General features: G+C 42.9%; 1 protein-coding gene across 2 annotated transcripts in view; it reads left to right on the top strand.

Annotated features, from left to right (window-relative positions):
* PSTPIP1 (proline-serine-threonine phosphatase interacting protein 1) overlaps positions 1–24,417 on the top strand; it is a 67,661-nt gene that overhangs the window by 29,754 nt on the left and 13,490 nt on the right. For both annotated transcript variants that reach the window (XM_033919498.1, XM_033919497.1), the window contains exons 7-12: positions 2,211–2,309; positions 4,041–4,086; positions 5,811–5,890; positions 10,757–10,855; positions 14,304–14,400; positions 24,304–24,391. In XM_033919498.1, coding sequence (XP_033775389.1) covers positions 2,211–2,309; positions 4,041–4,086; positions 5,811–5,890; positions 10,757–10,855; positions 14,304–14,400; positions 24,304–24,391 — 509 coding nt within the window. The remainder of the gene's footprint in view (positions 1–2,210; positions 2,310–4,040; positions 4,087–5,810; positions 5,891–10,756; positions 10,856–14,303; positions 14,401–24,303; positions 24,392–24,417) is intronic.

The following is a 24,417-nucleotide window of genomic DNA, read 5'->3' as shown; positions in this document are numbered from 1 at the left end:
AAAAGGTTATATCCTAGTATGGTTACATCCTACTCAAGGGAATTATTGAACCATGTCTCTGTGATAGCAATGATATCCTAGTCAGTTTCTGTCATCATGAAAGCTATGCTGTGAGATTATGATTGTGCTTGGCTGTAATGGGCTGTAAACCACTTTGCTTTGCTCTGCACAAAAGGTGATATATTAAGTCCTAATAAACCATAAACAGAGCAGGTGAAAACATTCAGGGAAAACCTGGGAAAGCTTCCACAAATACTGTGGAACTGTGGTGATCTCCAGTGCATGGAACTATTGTCACCAACAGTTTGCTCAAAAAACTGAGAATCATGAATGCCATATAGTAAGTACACTTTGATATGTGGAAATAAGGGTCAGCAGCCATTTATATTTATTCATTCAATTTTCTATACCATTCTCCCAGGGGAATTCTGAATGGTATGGTATTCAGGTACTCAAGCATTTTTCCCTGTCTGTCCTGGGGGGCTCACAATCTGTCCAATTCTGGGACAAAGGGAGCATTAAGTGACTTTGCCCAGGGTCACAAGGAGCAGCGTGGGTTTGAACCCACAACCTCAGGGGGCTGAGGCTGTAGCTTTAACCACTGCGCCACTCTAGAAATCAAAACGTAGCAAAAGTGAGCCAAGCATAGGGCAATGAAGTCATTGTGACATCACTGATGAAGTTGGCTTTTAATTGGTGAAACAAGGCGTTATGACATCACAATACCAGCTCTGGTTATCAGAGGCTGGAACTTTTCACACTATTTATTTATTCATTCAATTTTCTATATGGCTCTCCCAGGGGGAACCCAGAATGATTTACATGAATTTTTTCAGGTACTCAAGCATTTTTTCCTATCTGTCCTGGTGGGGCAATGGGGGACTAGGTGGTCCGCTCAGGGTCACAGGGGACAATGTGGTCTTGAATCCACAAACACAGGGTTCCAATTAGTTTAATGCATCTTTGACAAACTTTTGAGAATTATCCCTCCTTCTTCAGAGCCATGAAAAATCAAAGCAGTTACAGAAGATAACTCTCAGAAGCTTGTCAAAGACATCTTTTATTGGACTAACAATGTATCTCCTGCAGCTTGGTTCTGACCCTTATTTCCACATACTATAAATGCACAAGATTTACACACAAAATAAGTCCAGCTCAGGTTTGTCGACAGTTACATATTTTGCAAAAGTTCAGAACGGACTTCCCTAGGGAAGTAGGTACTAACTAGGATTTCCCTAGTAATCCAGGTCACAAGTACCTGGCAAGATCCCAAAAGAGTAAAACAGATTTTATGCTGCTTATCCTAGAAATAGGCAGTGGATTTTCCCACGTCCATCTCAATAATAGCTTGTAGACTTTTCTTTTAGAGAATGATCCAAAACTTTTTTAAACCCTGCTAAGCTAACCTGCTCTTACCACATTCTCTGGCAATGAATGCCAAAATTTAATTACATGTTGAGTGAAGAAATATTTTCTCAGATTTGCTGTAAATTTTCTACTTAGTAGCTTCATTGCGTACATCCTAGTTCCTTGTGTTTTTGGAAAGAATAAACAAGAAATTCATATCTACTTGTTCTATCCCACTCAATATTTTATAGACCTCTATCATATCTATGTTATAAGATGGGCACTGAAAAGTTCTCAGCCCAACCAACAAAGTTGGGGTAGTCGCCATCGAGGGCTATACGCTTAGTCCAGTGATTTTCCATTTTTTTTCATTCCATTGGAAAAATATGGAACGAAAAAAATAGGAAAACTGCTGGACTAAAGGCTCCTTTTACGAAGCCGCGTTAGCGGTTTTAGCACACGCAGCTTTTTTAGTGCGCGCTACACCCACGCTACGCGGCTAGAACTAACGCCAGCTCAATGCTGGCGTTAGCGTCTAGCACGGCCGGCAGTTTAGCGCACGCTATTAAGTGCGTTAAGCCGCTAACGCAGCTTCGTAAAAGGAGCCCTAAGTGTACAGCCCTCGATGGCGTCTGCCCCAACATTGATGGTTGGGCTGAGAACTTTTCAGTGGCCCCTCGCTGAATCATTCTCCAAACTTGTCACATTGACAGTCTGTTCAATTGCTCACAAAACGTTTCTTCTCTCGTTGCTTTCTTCAAAATTTAACTCACCTGGGATAATTTGGAAAGGTAGACAGAAAAATTTAATTCAATTTGATTGCCCTCGCCAACAAAATATATTTGTTTAATATCTTGATCCAGTCCAAGAAGATCTATGAACAAAAATGCCGAGATTCAGATGAAGCCGAATCGATTTCCAGGAACCTGTCATCCTCAGGCAACCCAAAACAAGTGGAAAAGGTAAGCTAGTGCATGGCATGATAAGAGCAATTTTCTCTGGAGACTGGAAAGCCCAATGATCAGTCGCACCTGTAGATTTATATATAAAATTTGATATACACTTCCCCCTCCCCATTCGCGATTTCCCTACTCGCGATTTCACATAATCGTGATTTTTTTTTGTGGGGGGGAGGAGGGAAAAACCCCCCATATTTTTGTCTTCCCCCTGGCATCCTGGCCTTACCTGGTGGTCTAGCTGGTTTTCAGGGCAGGAGCTATCTTCCTACGCTCCTGCCCCATGCAGATAGCCATTAGGAAATGGCTGTGGGGAGTTCCCATAGTCTCTCGAGAGGGGAAGGCGGAAGGGAGGCGGGGGTGGGTCAGAGCCGGATATTCGCAGTTTTTCGCCATTCGCGGTCCGGCTCTGCCCCTATCCCCCCGCGAATAACGAGGGAGAAGTGTAGATCACTATTATTTAACCATGTAAAAGAAATGTGTACTATTTAAAACAATACAAAGCAGAAGAACAAAACTCCACAGGGCATGCCACCAAACCAACCTACAATGGAGATGACGTGCAGCCAATAAAGGGTATTTCAAATTCTTTATTGGAATCTTTTCTGATTCAACTTGGGCTGCATTTCAACTACAGTGCCGGCATCAGGAATCTAAAATACAAATTGTAAAATATCAAGAATGAATAAGCAGACCCCACAGAGATAGATGGAAGCACAAATTATATATAAACAATATGCATTGTGTAAAGAATACTACAATATGCATTGAAAGGAAAACGACAATTAGGGCTCCTTTTACAAAGCCACGCTAGGGCCTTAACGCGCGGAATAGCACGTGCTGCATTGCCCCGCGCGCTAGCCGCTACCGCCTCCTTTTGAGCAGGCGTTAGATTTTCAGCTAGCGCGTGCTATAGCGCGCGCTAATCCGGAGAGTGCGCTAAAACCGCTAGCGCGGCTTCGTAAAAGGAGCCCTCAATAAACTGACAAAAATGCCTAGACAGCAAAAAAACGTAGAGCACTTCAATTAAGTCGATCTTGATGAAAACTAATATTACCTATATATATGCATATACATACACTCAATAATGAATAAACTATAGCATGAATCATATTGCATTAGACCAGTGATTCCCAACCCTGTCCTGGAGGAACACCAGGCCAATCGGGTTTTCAGGCTAGCCCTAATGAATATGCATGAGAGAGATTTGCATATGATGGAAGTGATAGGCATGCAAATTTGCTTCATGCATATTCATTAGGGCTAGCCTGAAAACCCAATTGGCCTGGTGTTCCTCCAGGACAGGGTTGGGAACCACTGCATTAGACCACATAGGGCAGGGGTGTCAAAGTCCCTCCTCGAGGGTCGCAATCCAGTCGGGTTTTCAGGATTTCCCCAATGAATATGCACGAGATCTATGGGCATGCACTGCTTTCAGTGCATATTGGTTGGGGAAATCCTGAAAACCTGACTGGATTGCGGCCATCAAGGAGGTTGAGATCCCTGCTTTAGCTCATTCTACCCCTTCTCTTCAGTCCCTCATTTCTTCCAACTTCTCTTTCAGTTGTGCTGTTCTCTAACTAGCAGTCTCTCGCTATGCCTTTTTCCTTCATGACTAACGTCCATCACACATTTATAATCTTAATTGGGACCTGGGTTTGGATACTGGGCTAGATGGACCTTCGGTCTGTCCCAGTATAGCCGTTCTTAAGCTCTTATGTTCTTTTATTTTTCTAGAGTCAGAGCAAAGCAAAGCAATGCAAAGAGGCTGCAAATGAAGCAGGTATGGATCCCTCACCCACTGGAAATTATACATTTGTTTACACCGTTCAGCATCTGGTTTTTGGAAGCTGCTATTGTTAATTCCATCACTAGCCTCTACCTTAGAACCACTGATTCCGCCATTATTATGACATCATAACGTCCGTGAGCTCCTCAGCCACTAATCACCAGCATCACTTTTCATACCACACCACAAACTTAAGAGCAAGTTTGATCATTAACACCAAAATTACCACCCAGCTCTTCATCATGTCCATTCGCACTCCCTCGATCATTATCACTGCTCTAAATTGATTTATGCTTTCACCTCCGTCACATTCTTCACCATCTCCACCAACGTTATTTCTCTTTTGTCATCATTTTCACCTTAATCAGAATCACTTGGATAACCACCTCTACGACAACCATTTACAAGAGAAAGTCATCTCTGCTTTCAGAAGATTTTGTGGAAGAGACAAATTGAAAACACTTCTATACTGAAAGATCAGCCCTTAGAGAATCAGAAAATCTTTAATGCTATTCATTTTTTTAGCAGGAAGCTTTAAAAAGTAGTCAAAGTGTTCATATTCTGTAATACGGAAAGATAAAAAGACCAGCACTTCAGGAGAAATAGGATGTAAGCTCAGGCCTGTCCTTTGTGAGTAGGTCATATTCAGTATAAGGGCAGATTTTTCCCTCTTTCTTCGAGCACTATTTAATCCTGATGTGTGTGGGGGGGGGGAGTGGGAAGGGGGGGAATAAGGAGGGTTGAAAAAGTTGAAATGGTGTTAACTCAGGGGTAGGCAATTCCAGTCCTCGAGAGCCAGAGCCAGGTCAGGTTTTCAGGATAGCCACAATGAATATGTATGAGACGGATTTGCATGTACTGCCTCCTTGAGATGCAAATCTATCTCATGCATATCATGGTGGATATCCTGAAAACCTGACCTGGCTCCGGCTCTCGAGGACCGAAATTGCCTACCCCTTTGTTAACCTAAATCATGTGCCTAGAATACTAGGGAAAAAAGTGAAATTCATACCTGTATTTTGGGTGCAAGTAATTACACCAGCCATAAAGCTGGTGTAAGGGCACGCATAGAAATTGCTGATGGCTACAATGCACCCTAACTCTACCTATGTGTAGGCCCACCTTGAAACTATATGCCATTGTACTTATCAAATAGCCCTTGGCACATGGGTAGAATTTTGACAAGTACACATTTATCTATTCCATTATTCTAGTCATTTACATATGTATTTGGCACTTACATGTTAGCACTTTCTTTTTAGAGTTACTCTCTAGGGCTCTCTGGCTATTCTTTATCTAGGAAGCAACCATTGCAGAAACCTCCCAAGATGCTGGTGCATCCCTTTAATCTGCTATACTTGGTATGACCCTTCTACGAAGACACACTGCCCTAGTAGGGATCCCAGTGGGATTCTATAATAATAACTGTTTTACAATTAGAGTGATGAGATAATGGAATTATCTTTCTAGTGATGTTCTATGTGCAACATTTTTAAATATTTTTCAGAGGAAGATGAAAGGGTGAATTTATGAAAGGGCGCCACTCACTAACCACTATAGGTGTCCATCATATTCCCCCCCTAAATAACTTCAGGTACATAAAGGTAGACTGGATTGGCTATTTGGTCTTTTTCTGAAGTCATTTACCATTATCTACTGTACATACAATCTTAATCCTGAAAATATTCTGTGCTTCACATCTTTTGCCTGTCTTACAGAAAAGATCTATAAACAGAATATAGAAATGCTTGAGAAGGCTCGGGTTGAGTGGGAGCTGGAACACGTCAACTCATGCGAGGTCAGCATCTACAATTATTTGGTAGTAGCTTGGTGTGACATTCATCTTTCCCTGGAATAGAGTTCACAATCTCTTTGCAAACCTACAAGGGGGTGCTGAAAAGTTTTCAGCCCAAACAACCAACTTCCTAAATTCGGAGCGTTATTTTACCACTGAAGCTGAAAAGAGTGTTATATCTTATGTCGTTAAGTGCCAATTTGCGGAAACGAAATTCTATGTTTTGACATGGGTTCAGATCATCGATTGAACCACATCCACCTCATTCTCTTCTTGATTGGACTGAGAACTTTTCAGCACCCCCTTGTACACCGGGTTTCAGTTAGCCTGAGATCTGTGCTAAGCTAGTATTGCAAAAAGGGGTGATCTGCGCAGAATGCCCTTTGAAAAATACTAGTTTAATGTGGATCTTCCAGACACCTGACATTGCAGGGGGGAGGATAAGTGATTACAAGTTGTAATAATAGAACGGATCTGTAATAACGTTATAACTGGGCCTTATAAGAGATCCAATGATCTGTTCCTTCAAGATAGTCCGATATCCTCCCTCTGAAGATTTTCTTCTTTTTACTAGTAAGCTAAGATATTTAATTAATTTATGAGTCTTGAGTTAGTCATTTTTTTATAATATTATGTAAGCTAATTCACCCTTTTTCTATTGGTACCTGACATTGATGTCATTTATAGAATTTCATCCCCCATAATGCATACGTTTCTTATAGAATGTGAGCTATTTGCATATAGTGTGCACTTTAATTCCTCTTGAAATTAAAAAAAGTATAATAATCGGTAAACTCTCATACAGTAAAGAACAAGTGATTAAGCAGACTGCAGAAAATCAGAACTATTAATCTGACAGAAAAAAATCTTAAATCATGTGCACAAATCCATAATATATAAAGGAGAAAGGCTTCAAATATACGTAGTATGAAATATCAGAGATTCTACGAAAAAAAAGGAAGGCAGGATAGTAAACTCCTCTAATACAAACTTCGGTGCAACAACCCATCCATTCCTCTCATCAGGCTACAACAGTTGTGTCTGCCGGTCTCTGTGCTGCCAAAAGACTGTCAGGTGTGCTGGTAGAAAGAAAATATACTTAACAGGTCTAAACTTAACTATGCACTTACATGGGAATTTCAAAAAGGAAAGGGCACCCAACTGGGTTACCCCAACTCAAAGTAGAAGACACTCCCTTTGCCTCTTGAGTTTCTCTGGTCACATCAGGGAAAATCCTAAGCTTAGTATTAAAAAAACATAAACATGAAGAACAAACATAGAACCAAGTCTCTGTCTGATTGTAAAGTGAATATCACTATCAAAGTTGAAAGTATAGCCATATCACAATCCAATGTTTCCGAAATATCTGAAACCTTAAGATCTAATGAATAGAGGGACAGAGGAGATCCATCCACAGTTGTCTTTTTAACTTTAGGTAGAAAATATGCATCTCATGTCTTTTAGGCAATAATTGTCATCAAAACACAAATAAATAGGATATAGAAATTGTATTAATCAAAATCCAACTTAACAATATAAAATTGTGTATGTGAAGTGTTCAATTCCCAGAACTCCCGCAATTGAGCCGCTAAATAGTTTACATGGGAACCGTCATTGCACTTCTCTGTCCCCTCTTGCTTTATGTTGTCAACTCAAATCTTAAATTGGAGCCAGGAACTTATCTGAATAATTGCAGGCATTTTAGTGCTCCGTCTTGAATTGATAGGTACAAATCGACGCGGTTCGGCAAGAGAACATCTTCAATAGTGAAAACGCACCATGTGAAATTAAAATAAACTGCATTCACTCTACTAATCCCCTCTACCCAGACTCGAGTTTCGCCAAGACGGCATCATCAGGAGGGGGGTTAACCTGTGCTGTGTGAAAGGAGAAACTTTTTTTCAAAAACTTTCCAAAATAATCACGTCAGTGCTCCGGTACGATCTCAAATTCTCAGAAAATATGCTTCAACAATTGGTGGAAGATTATTCAAGGGTAACCTTAATACCCGAGTCATGTATTTTTTCAAAAATTCCCTAGTGGATGTCAATGAGACCCTTGGAAAGTTTAACATCCGCAAGTTAGTAGACTGTCCTGATTTTCCAAATTTTTTAACTTAAGTCTTAAGTTAGTAGTGTCTCTTGTTACATATCACACTCTCAGTATCCTTCACTACTGAGGTTTTAGTTTTTAATTCTTCCAATATGGATTTAGGGCTCCTTTTACGAAGCCACGTTAGCAGTTTAACGCACGTAATAGCGCTCGCTAATTTGCCAGCCGCGCTAGCTGCTACTGCCTCCTCTTGAGCAGGCGGCAGTTTTCCGGCTAGTGCAAGGGATTAGCGCGTGCTAAAAATGTGCGTGCGATAAAGCCGCTAACGAGGCTTCGTAAAAGGAGCCCTTAGTATTATCCATTCCAGCCCTCAAAGAGTCAATAGATTTCTGATGATTTTGTACTTGTTCTTGAAGTAAATTATAGACTGACCAAACTGTTGGCATGACACGCCAAATTTATTCCAGAGTAAAATGCTCTGGGTGACTTAAAGAAAATTCAAATTTAGTCAAATCAACAGACTGATGTTGTTGTTTACTAGGAGACTCCTGATGTTGTAGCAGATGTTCAAAAGATCCCAAAGTGGAAAAACTACTAGGTTTCACAGATATATTTAATTCCTCCTTCACAAAAGTGCATTGAACAAGATGCCAAACTGCATCAGGGCAAGTTATAAAGCAGCTCTAAACTGAACATAAGTGCAAATTATTTAAAAACCTTTTTAGAAAGTGAAAGCTTTCATTTCCTTAACCTAAACATCAGAAGAAATACTTGTGCATTACATTGCTGACTCTTCCAACATTCAAAATGGCTGCCAGCTAGATATACAAACTTTGGTGACCAATCAAACATGGTGTATTTAACAACAACCAATCAAAGAGTCCTACACTAGATTCAGCACTATGTCAATGACTGATGACATCATAAGAACTAAATGGTGACCAAAATCTGCATCACTGCATCAGAGCAGATCACACCAGCTCAAAGATAAAGAAATGAGAGAGAAGGTGAAAGCTTTTATTTTTCTTATTCCAAACCAGAAGATTGCTGACTTTTTTAGGAAACTATATGGTTATCAATATTATATATAAACTGAAACTGCCAATCCAACATCAACATATCAAAAATTACTAGGATCAATAATTACACATCAAAAATTACTAGGATTAATAACTAGTAACAGCATAGCAAACAATATATTACTGAATCAAACTGTGAATTCAGTAGAAATGTTGCCCTTCCAGATTAGCATGCAACCCCAAGGGTACTACTGTATGCAGTTTATATATCCAACATTGTTCATGTTTTGTAATCCCGTCCCACAGTTGAGCAGGCGTGCCAAACCGCCCTCCTGCTCACTGCAGCTCAGCGGCGGAAGAAACGCTTTTCCGCGAGTGAAGACGGAGCCTGACAGGGGTTGGGAGGGAAGGGGGCTGGGGCAGTGCCAATTTTGGGGAAGGCCATGGCTCCTGTGGCCTACCCCGTTCCGACGCCTATGACTTACACAGATATTATATTAACAATTACAATGCCAACCAGGATGTCACCTCTGTTGGAGAACACTTTGGAAAAACTGACCACTGCCCCAATAATTTTATGGTAAGAATATGGAAAGTATGTGGAAAGCCAAATTAAAACAAGATTCTATCTGCTGGAACTGTTTGAAAGAGGAAGGAACTCTTGATCATATGTTCTTCCATTGTACTCTGGTCCGTTCTTTTTGGTCCAAAATCTGGAATACCATACAATCTATCACCAACTGCTCAGAAGAGATTTCTATGGACATTATAATCCTTCGATCTCAACACCCCTGTTTCGCGCAATCAAATTGTCCTCCTAAACTCATTGATACCATGTTTGTGACTGCTCTCATGCATATTCTGAAAAATTGGAAATCATCTTCGTTATTAGATTATACTTTTTGGTGGAACTCTCTATGTATGTACCACAGATTTGAATCATATGCATATGAAAATAAAATTTCACTCCATAAATCCATGAATTGGAAAAACAAAAAATCACCCTGGTCATTTTTAGATTCATATATACATTCTACTATGTAGACACTCCTGTCTTCTCCTCTCTTTAAAAATTATATATATATATATTTTTTTCTTTCTCTCTTCTTTTTTCCTCTCTCTTTCAATTTTTACTTTGTCCTATTTCACTTTCTATTGTCATACATCACCACAAACAAATCCAAAAACAACTCTGAGCTTTTCTTAATAATATGGGCCTTTATAATTAACTGTATATTAATGCAAAATGTTATACTACTTTTATGTATTTGAATTGCTCCTTGTATTTTTTAAAATACTGAATAAAATTTATTGAACTAAAAAAAAAAAAAAAAAAAAAAAGAATACTAAAAGGAAATTTTAAGACAATCCATGAACTTAAGACTTTTGAATTCGAATGGTAACATATTTTGCTACCCACTGGACAGGACTCAACCAGGAACTTGACCTTATTTCCTACTACAAAGAAATTTAAACTGCTTTGTCACCTCTGTCTCCAACTACCACTGAAATGCTTTCATGTTTCCCTTATATATACTGATTTTGCCAACATTTGCTTATTTCTGATCTGAGAAAGAAGGGGTTACTTTTAAAAGCTAATCATAAACTACATTAAGTTAGTCCAGTGAAAAAGGTATCTTTTTTTTTCCTTTATATTTTTGTTTTATTTCTACTTATTATCTGTTGGTAATCAAATACTGGATCCCTTTAGCGCGCAGGAACTTGTAGCAGGGGATTGGAAAGCAGTACAGTCTTTTTGACAGCCTCATTCACCACTGGTCCTTTTTTTTTTTTCTAGGCTTTCCAGCAGCAAGAGTGCGACCGTCTCGCTGTGCTCCGCAACTCCCTCTGGGTCCACACCAACCATTTTTCTATGCAGTGTGTCCACGATGATGAGGTATCTTTGTTTCCTTACCCTCCTTCCTTTTGATTTTTAAAGCATCAGAAAGCATATTAAGTCACGACATGGTTAGGATAGGCTGATATTTACATATCCTTTTATTCTTTATACTGGCTACAGTAGACTCTCAGTTAACCGGAACTCCATTAACCAGAACTCTCAAGCAACCAGAAAAAAAATCAATAATAATAATAATAATAACTTTATTATTTTATACCACCATAACCAAAAGTTCTAGGCGGTTTACACTAAAAAGAGCTGGACAATCAGCGAAATACAATAAAACAGTAAAAAATACAAATATTTATAATTGCAAAAGGACATGGATATATCCGTAGAAGTTTCGTCAGCCGTAAGCCCGAGGTCATAATGCCGTTGTACAGATCCATGGTGAGACCCCATCTGGAATACTGCGTACAATTCTGGAGGCCGCATTATCAAAAAGATGTGCGGAGAGTTGAGTCGGTTCAGCGATTGGCCACCAGGATGGTCTCAGGTCTCAAGGATCTCCCGTATGAGGAATGACTGGGTAAGTTGCAGCTGTACTCACTCGAGGAACGCAGAGAGAGGGGAGACATGATCGAGACGTTCAAATATGTCACAGGTGGAAGAGGATCTCTTTTTCCTTAAAGGACCCACGGCCACAAGAGGGCATCCGTTGAAAATCAGGGGTGGGAAATTTCACGGCGACACCAGAAAATATTTCTTCACCGAAAGGGTGGTTGACCGCTGGAATAATCTTCCACAACAGGTAATTGAGGCCAGCAGCGTGCCAGATTTTAAGAAAAGATGGGATTGGCATGTGGGATCTCTTCATGGAGGTAGTTAGGGGGTGGGCCATTAGTGTGGGCAGACTAGATGGGCCGTGGCCCTTTTCTGCCGTCATGTTCTATGTTTCTATGTAATCTTTCTGCTGATAGTTTGGACCTAATTTCTTGGAGAGGTCGGATTAATTGTTCAGTTTGCTATTGATTCTGATAGGGAATGGATGCTTAAGATGTTTTTTTAAATATAAAGATATTCCCTTTTTTGAATAATATTATAAGAATGTATCCAGATCTCTTCTGAGTAGAACGAGAGACAAGGAAACAATTTCTCATTTTGAGACCCCAGGCAGTTCAATTAGGGGCAACTTTTGCACTTAGATATCCCTGTAAGTGTGTTTTGACATATAAAGATAATAGATATGTATTCTTTGAACCACAGCAGCTGTCCAAGATTATTTCAGATAGAGAGCAGTCAGTACCTTCTATATGAGTTTTGCTGTCTTCAAGCTTAGCAAGATTAGTTCACGTGCAATCAGGTCCCCATTTTTAGTTCCTTTGATTAAATTACCTTGGTTTAATTCAGTTTATCTGTAGCTGCCTCCCCGAGAGATATATTGTGGACTAACTATACTCTGTAATAAGTTGATACCTCTTAAATAATTTGGAATTATATTTTCATTTTACATTGTATTTTTTTCTTTTTTTGACTTGTAAAGATTGTCAAAGTTGAAACTTATAAATAAATAAAATAAAGGTACTGGGGGGGGGTCCGGGGTTCAGGGGGGGAGGCCTGTCCCATTTTAAAGAAAAAATTTAATGGTAACTTTGGGTATAGTATTAGTTAGGCCTATTTTTATAGCAACTCTCAAGCAACCAGAAACTACATTTATCCAGCATCTATCAATCCCCATGGTTGCTGGTTAACTGAGAGTCTACTGTATTTTAGGAAGCAATTTTTAGTAGTTTTTATGCATGTAAATGCTTGTTTACTCACATGAAAATGCAATTTGAAAACTGCTCCTTCCCCAGTAGAGGTATAAATATGCATACCGTGAAACTGCATGAGTACTTTTTCCCGGGGTAAGTTTGAACTCAAGTCAGTGCTCGAACAGAAATAAGATAGTCCTAAGGCAGTCAGGTTTTTAGGATAGTCCTAATGAATATGCATGGGGAAGATTTTGTGTGCCTGTCCCCTCCATTACATGCAAATCTCTCTCAGGCATATTCATTCGGGCTATCCCAAAAACCCGAAAGACTGGTGATTCTCCAGGTCAGGGTTGGGAACCACTGCCCTAGATGGCCCCTGAGTTGGTAAAGCAGTCCCACAGGTGCTGTGATGACCATGGCAAGAGTGCCCATAATGATCCTCTTCCAATGCTGTTGGTCCTGAGCAATAAAGACCTCCAAGCAGAGGTGGCGCTATTGTACTTCAGCTTCAATGTGCCTGTGCCAGGTTTTTCTTGGAGCACTTCTATAACCTTCCAGCCAGGCATTGGAGTAACTGTCTTCGTTAGGGTTCCTAGATTTTCCAATCGGAAAATCTGAACCACCCCCAGGCCCGCCCAGTTCCACCCATCCCCAGCCTGTAATGCCCTAACCCTGTCCCCAGTCCCACCCCCTGCTGCCTGCTCTTGTGGTGCAGAGAAGAAATCCACACACGAATTGGAGGGGGCTTTTCAAAACCCAGACAAAGGGGCATAACTCCTCCTGGCCATAGAAAGTTGGCTTCTTTCCCCTGATATGTGTTATTTTGTCACAACAAGCAGTCATGTTGTCTATCTATTCATGCTTGAAAATCTACCCATCTGGCTCACATCAGGAAGCCATCAATTGCAGAAACTAGCATTTACCCAGTTTTATGCTTCAACCCTTCCTATATATATATAAAACAATATAAAACAAATCCTGCAGTGATCACATGTGTCTAAGATCAGGGATGCTGCTTCAAATGGAGATTTCTCTTGTTTTTCCTTAGCCAGACACTAGGTGTCCCATAGAGAGCTACAAGAGGTAGAATTCTGCAAGTAATGCTTCATGGCACCCAGAGTCCCAGACTGAAGTATGAGGGGGTGCTGAAAAGTTCTCAGCCCAACCAAGAAGAGAATGACGTGGATATGGTTCAATCAGTGGTCTGCAACAGTGTCAAAACAGAATTTTGCTTCTGCAAATCGGCATGTAATGAAATAAGATAACCCTCTTCTCAGCTACAGTGGCATAATAACGCTCAGAATTTAGGAAGCTGGTTGTTTGGGCTGAGAACTTTTCAGTACCCCCTTGTAATGCTACACTGCCTTGGATGCGGGTCTCACAATCACTAAGGGCTCCTTTTACTAAGCTGCGATAGCGGTTTTAGCGTGCGCTAAATTGCCCCGCGCGCTAGATGCTAATGCCAGCATTGAGCTGGTGTTAGTTCTAGCCGCATAGCACGGGTTTAGCGCACGCTAAAATTCTGCGTGCGCTAAAAACGCTATCGCAGCTTAATAAAAGGAGCCCTAAGTGTCTGTTAACCTAACTTTGAAGCTATTGTTCTTTGCAAGGGAGGAGGGAACACTGAAAATTCAGTCTAAGATAGAAGCAATTCACTGTGAAAAATCATTTGCCACCTGAAATATTCTAGTGTTTAGAAATGAAACAGTCGCTGAACCCTTAAATGTAACGGGACATATTTTCACCTACAGTTGTTTGAAGAAGTGCGGAAGAGCTTGGAGATTTGTGATATACTCACCGATGTGGATTATTTCATTGAGAATAAAAAGACAGGAACAGACCCACCAGGTAAAACCACTGAGCAGATTTCTGCCCTTCTTACACGCTTATCGTTTCTCTGATTTTTATTGTAATTCTTTCTTTTTTGGACTAATGTCTTTACCCAAAACTGATGCACCATAATGCTCTTGCTGGTGTCATATATTATTCAAGTTTATTAGGTTTTTTTTTTATATACCGCCTCTCAAGGTTATCTAAGCGGTTTTACAATCAGATACTCAAGCATTTTCCCTATCTGTCCCCGGTGGGCTCACAATCTATCTAACGCACCTGGGGCTATGGAGGACTGAGGGACTTGCCCAGGGTCACAAGGAGCAGCGCGGGATTTGAACCCACAACCCCAGGGTGATGAGGCTGTTGCTCCAACCACTGCGCCACACACTCCTCCTAATTTATAAAAACAGAAGCCATTATCAAGACAATCATAGACTTACAGGAAACCCACTTTTGCTACAAGCCACTCCCATATAGTATTATCAAACTACAAACCCCATCCGTGGGGTTTTTTTTTTTTTTTTTAAAGTTTTTGTACCCCATCAGCAGTAATAGCAGTGGTGTGCGATGAGGGCTTTCAGGGGATTCAATGCCCGGATTGAATGGGTGGCCTTTTTCGGCTCCTGATGGCGGATGATTGGTGGAAGATAGGAAGGGGTGGAGTTTGTGTTAGTCTTTTCAGCGTGTGGGCCATGGAGTTTTTCCTGCACCAGAAGTGATTTTTGAAGTGAAGGGTGAGCCAGAGGAGCACCGATGTGTCCGACTATATGCTTATGAAGCTAGGAATTTGACACCCCTGACGCAGCACGACAACGCAAAACGGGAGGTTCCCCGTTGGGTTCCCTAGCTGCTTTGCCCAGGATCGTGAATTAAGAAGTGCCTGGAGAACGGCAGCAGCTAAGTGGTTGTTTTCATTGGCCTCTTTGCTTGGGTCTGGACTGTTGTGCTTTTGTGCCCCTCGTCCACATTTTCACGTTTGGGGTTATGTACCCCGGGTGCTATTGGACATTTTCTCTGCAGGCTACTACAGTGCTTTTTGCCTTACAGTTTTTGTGTGGATGCAGGAGTGTTTGGAGAAGAGAAGTTTTTTGCCAAATGAAGCAGAACTGAGGCTTTTTTTCTACTTCTTTTTTCTTATTCTTTTCTGTTTATCTGTTGGGGTCTTTGTTCTCTTGCTGGTTTAACACCTTTGCTGTATGAGTGTGTGTGAAGGGCCTTATAGTGTTGTAGAGAGTGTACCTTCGGTCCATGTGGGGTTTTGTGTGAATTAGATAATAGTGATTCAGTGACTCCCCAGCTCTACAGCCCTGCTTTTTTTCCTGTTTACTTTTTGCTTGACGCGGTTTGATTTGTTGAGCACCAGACGATCTACGGGATGGCTCTCTGGTATCTTAACTCAAGTGTTGAAAACAGTACGCTCCTCCTAGAGCAGAGGTGTCAAAGTCCCTCCTCGAGGGCCGCAATCTAGTCGGGTTTTCAGGATTTCCTCAATGAATATGCACGAGATCTATTAGCATACAATGAAAGCAGTGCAAGCAAATAGATCTCATGCATATTCATTGGGGAAATCCTGATAACCCGACTGGATTGCGGCCCTCGAGGAGGGACTTTGACACCCCTGTCCTAGAGCGTTGCGATTTCAGTCTGCAATGCAACTGTCAACCGAAGCACGCAGAGAGACACAGTATAGGAGGACACAGAGGTCGGCAATTTCAGCGGCAGGCTCACCTTTGTGGAATGCCCTGCCAGGGTACCCGAGACTCTGTAGGGATTAAGGGTCAAATTCTATAAGAAGCGGCCAAAAGTTAGGTGCTGATATAGGCACCGTTCAACGCGATTCAAGTACAGTTGGGTGCTGTTTAGAGAATCGGGCTGAGCGGCAACTATTATGTAGGCGCCCAATAAATAGGCCAGCGCTAGGCGCAACTAAAATGTAGGCCTCCGTGTGAGCGCCTAAGCACGCTTAAGAGCAACGATTCTGCAACAAGGCGCCAACACGTAGCCACGCCTAACGCCTATTTTTTTTGAAGGCCGCCTAAATTTTTAGAGGCGCCTTGTTACAGAATCGCTCTTTCTTGATAGGCGCCCAAGTTAGTGCTGATTAAAAAGCTTAATTGGGCTTGTTGTTCAATTTAGATAGGCACCAGTTACAGAATTAGGGCCAAAATGTCTTAACAAAACGACTTAAAACCTTATTATTTCTTAAGGCTTTTTATTAGCTTTATTGGGAAGGCTATTATAGTGCTCTGTTAGTATGTTGTTATGAAAATGTGTGATGAGACTGTATTGCTAAGCTTTGTATGTATTTCAGTTGTGTATGTTATATTGTTATCCACTTAGTTTGTAAGCGGGGGAAGAAATTTTTTAAATAAATCCCTGTGGGTGTCGGAGCGATTACTACAGGGGTAGCCGCTACCGCAGCTTTGTAAAAGAAGCCCTTCGCCAGTTAGCGTACTGAATATCTAAAGATCACAGCTTCCCAAACATGTCCCTTCTGTCAATCAGATTTTCAAGATATCAGTATTGCATATGCATGAAAAAAATTAGCATATACTGGTTTTCTAAGGTATACAAATGTATCCCATGTGCATCGATTGTGAATATCTTAAAAACCCGACTTACTGTGTGAGCCCCATCTTCAGTACACATAGTACAGTATATAGAAAATCTCTCTAGCTATGAATTTGAATGTTTCACTGTAAAACCTGTTTTGGAAACCCTATGGGGCTCATAATCGAAAGAGAAAAACGTCCAAAAACCGGCCTAAGTCGGCACTTGGACGAACATTGTCAAAATACATCCAAGTGCCGATAATAAAAACAGGTTTTGGACGTATTTCTAAACTAAACCTTAAGTTTGTATACCGCATTATCTCCATAAAGATAGAGCTTTACAGTATTTTGCAGAATGATCCCAAAAACTACAGATTGGAGGCCCTATTTATCATATTTTCCAAACAAGCTTGGAACAGGCACAACGGAAGTAATTTGACTTTTTTCCATATGTAAAAGACCTCCTATAAAATTACCCCTCAGGTTATGCATGTAAAAAGTAGTTTTGGTGAACATTTTGTGCAACATGAGGGTAGGAGTGTTATCCCAGGACAAGCAGGCAGCATATTCTTGACTGATGGGTGACGGCACCGACGGAGCCCCGGTACGGACAATTTTAGAGTGATTGCACTCTAAGAACTTTTAGAAAGTTCTAGCTCGGCCGCACCGCGCACGCGCGAGTGCCTTCCCGCCCGACAGAGGCGCGCGGTCCCTCAGTTTCTTAGTTTCCGCGGAGCTAAGAAGACGCGTTTTCAACGGCTGTTGAAATTTTCTCCTAACTTGCCTTCCCGCTCGCGTAAACGTTTTGGCTTAAATTGCCTTTTTTCTTTCTTTCCACTTTGTAAAAAAAAAAAAAAAAAAAAAAACTTTCATTTTTCTTCTTCAGTTTCGGTTTTTCCCCGGCGGGGCCTTCTGCCACCATCGAAGCCTCGGCCTTCGATTTGGCGGAAGCCGTTTTTACTTTCATGCCCCCTCAACCGGGTTTTAAAAAGTGCCAGCGGTGTGCTAGGCCTATATCTCTCACGGACCCACACAACTGGTGTTTACAGTGTTTGGGTCCTGAGCATCAGGCCTCTTCTTGCACCCGCTGTGCTACTTTAAAAAAACGGACATTAAAAAATCGCCAAATTCAACAGCGATTGTTGTTCGGTGCCGAGATGTCCGACCCCGTTCCTTCGACTCCGGCTTCGGCACCGATTCAGTCGGCACCCTCGTCTTCGACGCCGCGTGATTCCACACCGGCATCTCAACAGTCAGGTAAGCCGGCTAAGAAGCCTTCCCCGCTGGAACGTCTTCCGGCCTCGAGTGCAGTGAGTCCAATCCTGCCGCCTGTAAGACGCCAGCGGAAGCGCTCCGCCCCTATAGAGGTGAGTCCCTCGACATCGGGCTCCTCATCTCCGGGGCGTCGAGCGGCACCGCAGGTACCGCAGAAGAAAAAAGCGGTACCGGTGCCATCCCTCGATGACCGCATTACGGCCATCCTTCAGGTGCAGCTTAAGGAGCAATTAGAACGACTCCTTCCTGCTATCATGACACCGAACCTTCCGGTGCCAGTCCGCACCGAGCCACCGGTACCGGTTGTAGATCAACCCGTATCGATACCGATTGTGGAACCCGTGTTACCCGCTTCCACTATCTCGGTACCGCTTCACCTAACCTCATCGGTATCGATGCCAGTCCTTGCACCGGAGCCGAGAGCTCACCATCAATCGGTGCAGACTTCGGCACCGGTGCGACCGTTAACTTCTCCTGACTCGGTATCGATGAGGTCGGGTAAGTCGGTGCGCAAAACCCGACACATGCAAACGTCGACACCTGAGTCTCGGGACCATTCTTCCCATGTCAGGGACCCTGATCTGTGGGGAGACTCAGAGGAACCCTTTCTTTCTGAAGGCGAATGTTCCTCAGAGGAGGAGGATTCGGCTGTCCCTGACCCATCCTCCAAACAGGCCACTTCCTCTTTCTCTAGTTTTTTGAAAGAGATGTGTGAGTCCTTGTCCATTCCTTTGGAGGCTGAATCCAAAAAGTCTAAAGCTTTTTTGGATGCCCTTGATTTTGATCAGCCTCCAAAGGAATTTTTGAAACTTCCCCTTCATGACATCTTGAGGGAAACTTTCTATAAGAACTTAGAGACTCCTTTAACTGTCCCAGGGGCCCCACGTAAACTGGATTCTCTATATAAGGTAATTCCCATTCCTGGGTTCGACAAACCTCAACTTCCACATGAATCCTTATTTGTCGAATCCACCCTTAAAAAGACTTCAGGAGCCAGTGTATATGCATCTGTCCCTCCTGGCAGAGAAGGAAGGGCCATGGATAAATTTGGTAAGAGGCTCTACCAAAATGCTATGTTGGCAAATAGGGCTGGTAATTATGCTTTTCATTTTTCTTTTTATTTAAAGCATCTCCTTACCACCATGGCTTCTTTCGAAAAGTATCTTCCTTCACGAAAGCATCAATCTTTTCATACCTGCTTGTCGTCTCTTTTCCAACTACGTAAGTTTATGGTTAGATCCATATATGACACCTTTGAACTAACATCCAGAGCGACAGCAATGTCAGTAGCTATGCGTCGTTTGGCCTGGCTTCGGGTATCCGAGCTTGATGTTAACCATCAAGATCGGTTAGCCAATGCCCCATGCCTAGGGGATGAGCTCTTTGGGGATTCCATGGACTCAACCACACAAAAGCTCTCTGCTCATGAGACGCGCTGGGATACCCTGCTCAAGAATAAAAAGAAGCCTCCTCCGCCAAGATCATATAGGCAGCAATCGGCTTATCAACGCCGCTTTACAGCTCGTCCATTGACTACCACTGCTCAGCAACCTAGGCGTCAGAGGCAACAACAACGTCAGCCTCCCAGACAACAGCAGCAGCAACAAGCTGTAAAACAACCTCCTCAGCAGAAGTCACAGCCCTTTTGACTTCATTCTCCACAGTATAGCCAGTATCCCTATTCCTGCTCTCCTGCCTCAGCCTATAGGAGGTCGACTTTCTCTGTTCCTCAGCCGGTGGGAAGTAATCACATCGGACCAATGGGTCCTCAACATCATCCGCCACGGCTACTCTCTCAACTTTCAGACTCTTCCACCTCAAAGCCTGCCAAAAGAGTCTGCTTTGAACAATCCTCAATCGGCCCTCCTTATTCAGGAGGTCCAATCCCTCCTCCTTCTGAACGCTATAGAGGAAGTTCCTCTGGATCAAAAGGGGCAGGGATTCTACTCCCGTTACTTTCTAGTTCCCAAAAAGACAGGAGACCTCAGACCCATCCTGGATCTTCGCGATCTCAACATTCATCTAGTAAAAGAAAAATTCAAGATGCTTTCTTTAGCCATCCTTTATCCCCTTCTAAATCAAAACGACTGGCTATGCTCCCTCGATCTCAAAGAGGCTTACACTCACATACCGATCAATGTAACCTCAAGACCATATCTCCGATTCATGATCAATCATTGTCATTACCAGTACAAGGTGCTGCCCTTCGGTCTTGCCTCATCTCCAAGGGTATTCACCAAATGTCTCATTGTGGTAGCGGCATTTCTACGCTCTCACCACCTGCATGTATTTCCTTACCTGGACGATTGGTTAATCAAAGACACTTCTGCTCGAGCAGTCCTTCTGGCCACCAACCAAACCATCCAGTTTCTACAACTTCTGGGATTCGAGATCAATCTACCCAAATCTCATATCATTCCCACTCAGAGGCTTCAATTCATTGGAGCGATCCTGGATACACTCCTCATGAGAGCTTTCCTGCCATCCAATCGTCTCCAGACTCTTCAGTCTCTATGTCACCAGGTGCTTCCTCTACCGTCCATCTCAGCAAGACAAATGATGGTACTCTTGGGGCACATGGCATCCACAGTTCATGTCACACCTCATGCCCGTCTTCACCTGCGCACTCCTCAATGGACCCTTGCTACCCAGTGGTCCCAAGCGTCGGATCCTTGCTCACGACACATATCTGTGACATCATCTCTTCGTCAGTCTCTTCAATGGTGGTTGGTATCCTCAAATCTATCCAGAGGTCTTCTGTTCCATCAGCCTCCTCATCAACTAGTCATCACCACCGACGCCTCTCTGTACGCATGGGGAGCTCACCTGAACGAGTTCCAGACTCAAGGTCTTTGGTCAGCCCAGGAAAGGAAGCATCAAATCAATTTCCTGGAACTCAGAGCGATGTTTTACGCCCTCAAGGCCTTCCAACACCTTCTCTTTCCTCAGGTCCTTCTGTTGTGCACAGACAATCAGGTTGCGATGTACTACATCAACAAACAGGGTGGGACAGGCTCTCGCCTTTTATGCCAGGAAGCCCAGAAGATCTGGAATTGGGCCATAGATCACCATCTCTTCCTGAAAGCTATATACATTCAGGGGAAACAGAATTCCTTAGCGGACAAACTCAGCAGAATTCTCCAACCTCACGAGTGGACACTCGATCCCGTAACTCTGCAGTCTATCTTCGATCAATGGGGCACTCCTCAGATAGACCTCTTTGCAGCTCCTCACAATCATCAGCTGCCCCTATTCTGCTCCAGACTTTACTCTCCGCACCGTCTAACAGCAGATGCTTTTCTCCTCGACTGGTCGAATCTGTTCCTGTACGCCTTCCCTCCTCTGCCTCTCATGTTGAGAACCTTGTTCAAGCTCAAGAGGGAACGAGCCACCATGATTCTGATTGCTCCGAGGTGGCCCAGGCAACATTGGTTCTCCCTTCTACTTCAACTCAGTTCCAGGGAACCTTTTCTTCTTCCTCTGTTTCCTTCTCTGCTTACGCAACAGCAGGGAACCCTTCTGCATCCCAACCTTCAGTCGCTACACCTGATGGCTTGGTATCTCTCGGGCTGAACTCGACTGATACTCTTTTGTCTCAGCCCGTTCGTTCCATTCTGGATGCCTCCAGGAAACCAGCCACTCTACAATGTTACCATCAAAAGTGGACGAGATTTTCTTCCTGGTGTCTTCTTCATCATCTTGATCCCACTTCCCTAGCAGTGGAGACGTTATTGGATTATCTTCTTTCTTTGTCTGACTCTGGCCTGAAGTCCTCTTCCATCAGGGTCCACCTCAGTGCCATTGCAGCTTTTCATGAGCCAGTCCATGGAAAGCTTCTTTCAGCTCATCCCCTGGTGTCCAGGTTCATGCGTGGGCTTTTTAATGTTAAACCACCTCTTAAAGCCCCTCCGGTTATCTGGGATCTCAATGTGGTTCTTTCCGCCTTAATGAAGCCTCCATTTGAACCTTTGGCTACCGCTCCTTTCAAGTTTCTCACTTGGAAAGTACTTTTCCTTATTGCTCTTACCTCTGCCAGGAGAGTCAGTGAGCTTCATGCACTGGTTGCAGATCCACCTTTTACGGTTTTTCACCATGACAAGGTGGTCCTGCGTACACATCCAAAGTTTCTCCCCAAGGTTGTTTCTGAATTTCATCTCAACCAATCCATTGTTCTACCGGTTTTCTTTCCAAAACCTCATTCTCATTCTGGGGAACAAGCTCTGCATACTTTGGATTGTAAAAGGGCTCTTGCTTACTATCTGGAGCGTACGAAACCCCACAGATCAGTTCCCCAGCTTTTCCTGTCCTTTGATCCGAATAAATTGGGACGTCCTGTTTCTAAACGTACGTTGTCTAATTGGCTGGCAGCGTGCATTTCATTCTGTTATGCTCAGACCGGACTGACACTGGAAGGTTCTGTCACGGCCCATAGAGTCAGAGCAATGGCAGCATCTGTAGCTTTCCTCCGTTCCACTCCTATTGAGGAAATCTGCAAAGCTGCTACTTGGTCCTCAGTTCACACTTTTACATCTCATTATTGTCTGGATGCATTCTCCAGAAGGGATGGTCACTTCGGCCAATCTGTTTTACAAAATTTGTTTTCTTAATGGCCAACCTTCCCTCCATCCCTCTTTTTGTTAGCTTAGAGGTCACCCATCAGTCAAGAATATGCTGCCTGCTTGTCCTGGGATAAAGCACAGTTACTTACCGTAACAGGTGTTATCCAGGGACAGCAGGCAGATATTCTTGCGTCCCACCCACCTCCCCGGGTTGGCTTCTTAGCTGGCTTATACTAACTGAGGGACCGCGCGCCTCTGTCGGGCGGGAAGGCACTCGCGCGTGCGCGGTGCGGCCGAGCTAGAACTTTCTAAAAGTTCTTAGAGTGCAATCACTCTAAAATTGTCCGTACCGGGGCTCCGTCGGTGCCGTCACCCATCAGTCAAGAATATCTGCCTGCTGTCCCTGGATAACACCTGTTACGGTAAGTAACTGTGCTTTTGGGTAGAGTATGGATGAAGTCACAAAGTACTTTTGAGAGTATGCATGAATGTTGCTCGAGTAAGAAGATGTTTTTTTCTAAGTCGATGAGGTGGTTTCCCTCTTCAGTATAGTCAGCAAAGTGACTCACCGATGGAATATGGGGATCTGAGGCTTTTTTCCTCCTTTAACAATAATCAATAACAATTTCAATAGGACTTGTAAGATTTCCAACACAATTGAGTGCATTATATTTGATACCGTTGAAGTGGGTGGTCCTTCTACAGCACGTAAATGGTTTAAAGATTTCATTAAGAGGAATCAGCATGAGAGGTATAGAGTAGGAGATTTAAATTGGTTCTCTCAGCATCTTGTACATACTGTATATATATTTTTTTTATTACGGTAAATAAAATTGATCAGCCCAGGCGTAGAGTGTCAGTGGCAGAAGCAGGAACTGAATCCTGATTTCATGGGTTTCACTGCAGGTGATTCTTTTAACCACTAAGCCACTTCCTCACCCGATATTGGGAAAACCCAGGATTAGTCCTTCTCCAAAGAATGCCTTTGTTAGAGAGTTAGTTGTAGAAGATAAGCCTGCTGTGTGCCGATTGCCTTAACTATGGTTTTTGGCTGTTTTGACTTTGATTTCCTATATAGATTGCAATAGACGTAAAATGGACCGTTCACAAGTCATCCACTTCTATCAGCTATCCCCCAAAGTAATTTTTATTTTGTTGGAACAACTTCATCCAAAGCGCGCGATTTTACGGGAGCTTAACCTTTAACCCCTGCAAATTGCTTTGATTTATGGTAAATGAAGTCTGAACAATGAACTATAGAATGTTCCCCTTATCGGTCCTCAAAGACTATCTTCCCCCTGGTCAGGAAAGAATCCTGAGAGTAGGTGTTATTTATTGGACCCAAGAGCCCCTGCATCCGACCAATGAGTGGAACAAGAGCTATGTGACCAGTAGGCAAAGGAAGTTCCTACTCGGCACTTCCAAACAACTCATCATGACCACTAGTGGAAAGAAGATGCTGAACTTGATCCAGCAAGGGCATTTCTAATATTATTATACACACAGTTTGGGGTTTTGGTTTTCTCTTTCAGCTCCCATAGTTTTTGAGAATTACTATGATCGGTATCCGGGCAGCAGTAACGGTCCAACCCAGGCTGGGAGTGGAAGCATGAAGACGAGGTAAGGACTAGCTCAGACCCTGACCT

The sequence above is a fragment of the Geotrypetes seraphini genome, chromosome 14 (assembly GCF_902459505.1).
Source record: "Geotrypetes seraphini chromosome 14, aGeoSer1.1, whole genome shotgun sequence".
NCBI lineage: Eukaryota > Metazoa > Chordata > Amphibia > Gymnophiona > Dermophiidae > Geotrypetes > Geotrypetes seraphini.
The sequence above is the reverse complement of the archived record's forward strand: the minus strand, read 5'-3'. Positions and strand labels throughout refer to the sequence as shown.